General features: G+C 47.3%; 2 protein-coding genes across 5 annotated transcripts in view; both read right to left on the bottom strand.

Annotated features, from left to right (window-relative positions):
• The window catches only part of POC1B (POC1 centriolar protein B), a 130,547-nt gene extending 123,644 nt beyond the window's left edge, over positions 1 to 6,903 (bottom strand). For all 4 annotated transcript variants that reach the window (XM_004700411.3, XM_045289593.1, XM_045289599.1 and 1 more), the window contains exons 1-2: positions 6,840 to 6,903; positions 6,143 to 6,227 (exon numbers count right to left, since the gene is read on the bottom strand). In XM_004700411.3, the coding sequence (XP_004700468.1) occupies positions 6,143 to 6,227; positions 6,840 to 6,854 (100 nt within the window). In that variant the 5' untranslated portion in view covers positions 6,855 to 6,903. The remainder of the gene's footprint in view (positions 1 to 6,142; positions 6,228 to 6,839) is intronic.
• LOC105978413 (polypeptide N-acetylgalactosaminyltransferase 4) lies at positions 1,892 to 5,633 on the bottom strand. Its single transcript, XM_013004108.2, has one exon. The coding sequence runs from the start codon at positions 5,625 to 5,627 to the stop codon at positions 3,891 to 3,893; it is 1,737 nt and encodes a 578-aa protein (XP_012859562.1). The 5' UTR covers positions 5,628 to 5,633; the 3' UTR covers positions 1,892 to 3,890.
• Positions 6,904 to 7,800: the final 897 nt, after the last annotated feature.

Here is a 7,800-nt window from a genome sequence, read left to right as displayed (position 1 = left end):
AAAAAAAAAAAAAAAGAAACCCAACGTCACTTCAGAAGATTTTCTGTTTAATGACAACTGCAAAATAACGCTGGAAGTTTGACTTTCTTATATTCTGCTGTCTGCATTTTCAAGTAAGTAAAAAAGTTACAAGCTTAAGTTATCCTTGCTAACATGAATAAATGTGCACACTGGGCGGTTATACCATGATGAGAATAAAATCATCAGCGTCCACTTGTAAAAATAAGTAGGCACATATTTTATTTAGATGTCTTAATCGACACTGCAGATACCATTAATGAAATCACACAGGAAAAAAAATCACTCAGAAAGGATTAATCTGATCTCAACATTCTTTGTGCTCATTTAATAACACTATAAAAACAGCAAACCCAAAGGACAAACACGTCAAAACCAAAGATCTTATCAATAAAAGTTTTCATTAAAAGTACGATTCCAAACCAACGGACACTATACAAATGAAAAATCATCTCATTTTCAACCTAGAAACGTTTTATTTGCCAACATCTAACGACTGTGCTGGCACCTGCCACTGGGTGTGAAGGCAGCTTTTCTATTACAAGTTAGTTATTTTGAATTATAGAGGTTTTTCAAGTGGCTCAATCTTTTTTCTTTTTTTTTTCAAGATTGCAAAAATGGCCTCTTCAATCTATTCTTTTTTATTGGACTATGAAATGACACAAATAGCATTTAAAGTAGAATCTTCTTAACCACCAAATGTTTTACTAAATCTGTTATTAAATAAGTAAATTAACTTAAAAGAGAAGCTCTAATTATCTATAGCAAAAGAAAACTTTGGTATTAACACATTAAAATTAGGAAATCAAAGTATACTTTGTATGTAGCTTTACAGTATGATTTTGGAGTTAAGATAAATCGGAACATGTCTATATATGGAAATGTGAAATTCCTGTTCTTCAGTTACCTACACTATTGTGAGAAATTCACGGTCACATTATTTCAAATTATTTATTTAAAGCACTTGCCTGAAGCTTCTTTCAAATAAATGGATAGGTCACACAAAATAATTTAGATCAAATGAGGCACTGAATTTTTAAAAGCTTCTTTTCCATTCAGACAAGACACTAATAAATGTAATTCCAATAAAGGTATCCATAATACATCAATTTGGGTTCTCCCATGTGAAAGAAAGCTAAGCATAAACAACAAAACTTAAATATAAGAGAAAGGGTGATTAAAAAGAAAAACCCCGATAAAAGTGGAGAGAATGAACGGGTTTGAAAAAATACCTGCTGCCAATTAAACCTTCTGAAAATACCAGAGCTTTTTAGAAATCTTTCTTAAATTCTATCCAGGGGCCATGCACATCACCTGTGAAATCATTCTTTGAAAAATAGTGTTAGATAACTTACACAAATTATGTTTCCATTTCAAGAAGCAAATGAGAAATAAAATCTACAGAATATGCATCAAGTTTCTTTTTGAAATATCTCAAAATTCACTGCCATCGAGTCGATGCTGACTCGTAGCAACCCTACAGGACAGGGTGGAGCTAGACCTGAGGGTTTCTGAGGCTGTGGGAGCTCTGGTAGCAAAGCATACTACACGTTGGGCTGCTAATCACAAGGTCAGCAGTTGGAAACCACCAAGTACTACAAGGGAGAAAGATGAGGCTTTCTACTCCACTAATGAGAAGGCCATCATGTTTGATGAAGTGGAGGGACAGTGAAAAAGAGGAAGGCGCTCCAGGAGACAGTTGACCCTATGACTAAAACACTGGGTTCAAGTACGCACAGAACGGGGCTGTGTTTCCTTCTGTCACGCATAAAGTTACTGTGGGTCGGAGCCAACACGATGGCACCTGACAACCACAAGGAGTTATAGTCTCAAAAGCACACTCTGTTCTATGAGGTTGCTGTGAGTGGGACTCAATTCCACAGAAGTGAGATTGGGGGCGGGGGTGTTTTAGCTTGTTTTTAGAGAAAGTCTCATCTCTCTCCAGGGAGCAGCCAGTGGCTTCAATCTGCTGGCTTTGCCATTAGCATCACACATAACCCACTATGCCACCAGGGCTTCTTTTTCAAACAGTTACTCGAAAAAACTTTTACAAATTTCACTTTTTGAAGATTCTCCTCTCCAAGTCATTAAGTAAATACCAAAAAGCAACCTTATTTAAGAATATGTTGGATTAATTATGTGAAGCATAACACTTCATGAATCTACATCAAGTGAAATAATTGAGATTTAACTTTAAATTAAGACTATGCATTCCAGATATGACACCGGAATAAAAACGTTTTTTCAAAAAATACTCTTTTAAAAAGAACGTATTTACTTCTTAAATAAATTTTGTTTGGGAAATATTTATATTCTTTGAGCTTAGAAACGTTTAATTGAAATCATAAAGACAAAATTGGTTCAACAGTTATCAAAATGATATGACAGTATACACAGTTAACAATTCACCCTCAGCAGAATAAATCACTTTAGTTGAACTCAGCTCCCTTAATTTTAATTTTGAAACTCTCTATTTTTCAGCTTTGTAACTGGAGGTATATTGCTGCATAACATTGCCTAGGTGAAAGGTGTTAGATGAAGTGTTAGAAAGACTGCACAGTGACTGAATCTGAGAAGAGCAAAATGTAGTCATAGCATTTCAAAGCTTGGAGGAGTCTTCAAGATCTAAGCCAGCACCCTCATTTTTCAGATGGGGAAACTGAGGCCCAAACACATCAAACAACTTGACTAAAGTCATTAGTTGAGCCACTCATTCACTCAAACACATACTGAAAGCTGCGGTCTAAAGGCCAGGCTCAGCACCAGGTGCTGAAATGAGCTGGGAGGTAGCTCTCCTGATTGCCAAGACAGTGCTTTTTCCTTGACACGATTCCTAAAATAAATACCTACATTTCCTAATCGGTAAGAACTCAGAGAAGTGTACAGCAGCCCTTGTAAGACTAGGTCCACTTTCAGTTTCACATATTTCAGTAGACACAATTGGGTCTTACTTCAGTGAGGCCTCAATTGTGTTTACTTTTCATGATTAAATATTAACAAAGGGAGGCACAGTATTTCAAATGGGTCCTTTTGCAATATATTTATAACTCAAGGAAGTACAATCAGAAAATGCCCTATACACACAAAGACACTCACATAGAGGGCGGCGTACAAATTCAGAGTGATTTGAGGTATCAATATAGATCAATTAAATCCAAGTTTACACGAAGTAAACTTTGTAAATGTCTTTCCACTTCCATTAGATAGATGTGGGTATATTTTTCTACAATGTCCCATAGAGTAAAAGACATGCAAACTAATGCCCTCTTCCAAGGGTACATAGATCTATGGCAGGCCTTTTCCCCATCACGTCAACTTTGAATTCTATTTGATTAAAGGAAAATTAGATTAAAAGATGAACGAAATCTAAAATTCAATGTTTGCCAAGAAAATTAAAAAGTTAAATTCTACAAATCATTAAAAATAGCATTAGTTCAAACTACATTTATAAGTTATTTAGTTTTTGCTTTTGTTCTTAAATAGGATGTACATAGAATGACCCATCACCATGAACCATATCTCATTTTACTTAGACTTTGACATTTTTAAACAAAAACATTAAGCCTGGTACTTAAAGGTTTTGTGCATCTCCACGCACAGTCACTTCTGGGGAGGAGCTCTCTGGGACCAGACTGGCACAGCTCTTAGACAAAACAATCCGTAAGTAAGGCACTTAGAAATCTTCAGCAGCAGCAGCTCTGTGACCGGGTGTCAGTGCAAGAGACCAAAGGGAACCACAGCTTTCACAGAGCGCTCCAGCTGGCCTCCAGGTGATTTCTGATAAAACACAATCTTCGCTGAGGACCTTGGAAGGCGCTTCGACTTTTCTGAAACTATTGTCAGCTCAGGACCAAAGTGCAGTTTGTGCTCTCCTACTTCTCGAACCTCCAGATTTGATTTGTATCTAGAGCATTACAAGTGCTCATTTTGACATCAGGCCGGCCCTCAGGTGTCCGATAAGCACTCACACACTGTCCTGAGTGTGGGTGAAAAATGGCTCCGTATTCTTTAAAATGCCAAATAATGTTTGCTGGAACGGGGAGCCCATCTTTGGGACAAGCTTGCATTCCCACAGAATTTTTCTGCTCATGGACCACTGCACATAACTCTGTCACAGAATTAAACCGTATTTCCTTGTTAGAGGTGTATTCAAAGAATTGATTCCCACCTTGGCCATGGCATCCGAATAGTGAAAGATTAGCACCCGTGGGGTTGTTGTCAGGAGAATTATAATCTAGACATTCAGAAGAAATCCCAACACTGCGGACAGCTCCATGCCAGCCTGGCCTATCCTCTGGGATGTGTAAGTTAGGAAACACGTTTTTTAAATACCAGTCAAAGCTCTTGCATCTCAGCCGGTTTCGTAGTAATTTTCTTTCAGAAATGTCACCGTAAACTTCTTTCCTTGCTGGAGGGTTTCGGTTGTAGAAATGCTGCTTATACTCATCCATCCACACTTCGGCTGCCCGAGCCGTATTCTGCAGGAAGTTGGGCCTGGCATATGGTGCCCGTTTAGGAAATACATGACCCACGTGGGAACAGGGGTGGATCTCCAACTTCCCGCCACACTGCCACACCCGAAAAGAGAGCTCTAGGTTTTCACCTCCCCACACTTCCATTCCAGTGTCATAGGTTCCAAGGTACTCAAAGTATTTCTTGCTGACAGCAAACAGTCCGCCAGCCATGGTGGGTGACCTGATAGGGTCGATTCTTGAAGACCGCCTGTCCCTTTCCTGTTTGGGGACAGAATGCCACTGGAATGTTAAACGCCAGTCAAACCCACCAATCATGGGCTCCCCTGTCTGCATGTAGAATTCAAACGTATTCCAGTCAATGGTGTCTATCACGGGGCAAACAACTGCTGTCTCATCTCTACCAATCCTTTCCAAAAGAGGCTCCAGCCATCCAGAATTACATTCACAGTGGCAGTCTAGGAAGGTGAGCACATCTCCTGTGGCAAAAGTGGCCCCAATCAGGCGGGCCCTAACCAGCCCCTCTCGCTTATTGGTTCGAATCAAGCGGACTCGATCGAGATTGCTGATGTAACTTTCAAGCTGGGTCTTCAAATACACTCTGTCACTCAAGTCATCAACCAAGATGATCTCCTTCAAAAGGACGGCGGGGGAAGTCTCTAAAACACTGTGGATGGTGCGGAGCAAAGTGGACCAGGCTTCGTTGTAGAAAGCTATGATGACCGAGGTGGTGGGGAGGCTCCGGTAGTTGAACGTCTTGGCTTTACACTCATACATTCTTCTGTCCTCTATATGGCGGTGCAGGGAGATCCTGTCACTGAGGTAAATGTTGATAGCGTATCTCTCAATGAGCTCCTCTACCTGCTTCTGCTCACCGTCGGTGAGCTGCAGTTTGCTGGCTTTCCCCCACTCTCCCAGGGCATGGGAATCTGCGGGAGGCTTCTCATACAGCGGCCGGGACAGATCCACCGGCTTCGCCTCCGAGTCAGTGAGCTGCCTCTGTGACCGCCCCCTGGGCAGGCCGGCTCCTGAGGAGGAATGGAAACCAGACACGGAGAGCTCCAGGAGGACATAGCCCACGGTTAGAAGCGCCAGCAGCAGGCAGCCCTTGCCTGCCCAGGTCCACCTCACGGCCATCTGGATCGGCACGGCCCTGGCGCCGACGCAGCCACGAGAGCCCCCGCGGCGGGGAAGGGTTCAGGTAGGGGCGAGCTGGCCAGCAGGTCCCTCCTTTCGAGGCGGGCTCACGGTCCCCCTCCAGCCACGACGGCTTTCCAGGGTCACCTGAGCGCTCTCGGTCCTCGGCCTCCGGCACAGCCCCAACTTCTCGCTCCCCCACTTCCTCCGGATCCGCTCACAACTTTTCACCAACTCGGCGGCCAACACCCCACCGTCCCGAGGCCCGGGACTAACCCCTCCCCTTCCCACTGGCTCCCCCTGGTGGTTGCGGCGCGCAGCGCCTCCGTCCGGCACGGCCCCGCGCGGCGCGATCGTGAGGGCGGGGCCGCCGCGGAGCGGGACTCCCCAGGCGTCGAACCGCCCCCTACCGGCCGAGGGCCCCGGGGGCCCTGTGGGGAGGCCCAGCCTGGCCAGGAGGATTTCCCGCCATTGCAAAAGTTCCAAACAACAAAAACAGAGTAAAACGAACTTACCAAGTTGTTTGCCTTTGGGACTGAAGTCCACGGAGGTGATGGCAGCCTTGTGGCCTTTAAAATACCGCTCCAGAACGGGGTCCTCCTGGGAAGGGAAGGTGTCAGGGACTGAACACGGCGGCCGACCGGCACTCGGGGCAGCCGGGGGGCCGGGCCGCCACCTCCCGCAGCGATCTGCGCAGGCGCGGGGGGCGCCGGAGCCGCCTCGCTCCCCGCCCGCCGGACCCTGTACCCTGGCACCGAGACCCGGGGCGCCGACTTCGCCCCCGCAGCCGGCAAGCTCTCTCCCCGCGGCGTCCCAGGCCCGGGCTCGGCCCGGGGACCACTTGGGCAGCTTGATGAGGACACACATCCCGGGCCCCGCCCGCGGCGCCGGCTGCACAGGGTCGGGGCGGGGGCCCCGGTTGCGGGGCTTTTAAAGCTCCCCGGCGATTCTGACGCAGGCGCTCCCCGGCAACGCTGAGAGCACTCCGGGGACGACGGCGCCGCCCGGCTCCGGCAGCGGCTCTCCGGCCTGGGCTCGGCGCCCGCCTCGATCGGCCTGTCCGCCGACGGTAGGACGCGGACGCCGGGGCGCTAAGGACGGGAGGCTCGGGTCCGAGCGGCGGACGCCTCCCACCGTGTGCGGGAGCGGCCCAAACCTGGCCCCGCCGCCCGCGGGGACGGATCCCGAGAAGCGCCCCAACTGCATCCTTACCGCAGCGGAGGCCATGGGGCAGCGGTCGTCGCCGGGCTCCCGCCGGTGGAAGGAAGGGCGGGGAAGGGAAGGGGACGGGGCTGGAAGGGGGACCCTGCGGCGCCCGGAACCGTCGGCCTGGAGCGCCGGCGTCTGCCGGTCACTACAACAACGGCGGCCCCGGCCGAGCCCGCGCCCCAGGCGTGGCCAGAAGAGCGCCGAGACGCCGAGTTCCACGCGGGCAGGGAGAAGTTCGGCAGGGCGCCTCGGGGCGGACCCCCGCCGCACACACACAACGTTTATTAGCACTGGACGCCGAGAACGGGGGTTGCATTCACCAGGGGGCGAGTCCGGCGTGAGGGAACCGGGGGAATGGCCGGGCTTTGATCGGTGCAGTCGGCGTTCCGTGTTATGTTAAAGAAACAGCGCTTGCGCGTTTCCACCTGTTTGGGGTGCGGAGGGACCTTTGAAAGAAAGAACGCGCTCGCTGCTTACCTACCCGCTCAAGGGAATAAACCCGTGCAGAGCAGCTTTGAATTTATTGGAGCACGATGTTCCACACTGTCCCCTGCGTGATATAGAGGAATACACGTATTGACTGAATAGATGTTGCGCATTCACTTAGCTGCTGTTCCTAATCTCATTTCGTTCAGAGCAGTGGTTCTCCACCTTCCTAATGCCGCGACGCTTTAATACCGTTCCTTATGTCGTGATGACCCCCAACCATAAATTATTTTCGTTGCTACTTCATAACTGTAATTTTGCCAGTTATGAATCGTCATGTAAATATGATATGCAGAATGTACTTTCATTGTTACAAATTGAACATAAAGTATAGTTATTAATCACAAAAACGATGTCATTATAGATTGTGAAATATTTATTTCTATTGACAAATAAATGAAATTTTGTCTTGAACCACGGTTTAGCATGGGTAACAACAGTCTTCACACCCGGTGGGCGTATCTGCATTGGAGACTGA

Source organism: Echinops telfairi, unplaced genomic scaffold (genome assembly GCF_000313985.2).
Source record: "Echinops telfairi isolate 266 unplaced genomic scaffold, ASM31398v2 ScPeMD7_2;HRSCAF=8, whole genome shotgun sequence".
NCBI classification, from domain to species: domain Eukaryota; kingdom Metazoa; phylum Chordata; class Mammalia; order Afrosoricida; family Tenrecidae; genus Echinops; species Echinops telfairi.
Note: the sequence above shows the minus strand (reverse complement) of the source record. Positions and strands in the feature narration are given on the sequence as shown.

Coding starts and splice junctions, on each gene's coding strand:
- LOC105978413 (XM_013004108.2), bottom strand. CDS start 5,627: ATGGCCGTGAGGTGGACCTGGGCAGGCAAGGGCTGCCTGCTGCTGGCG.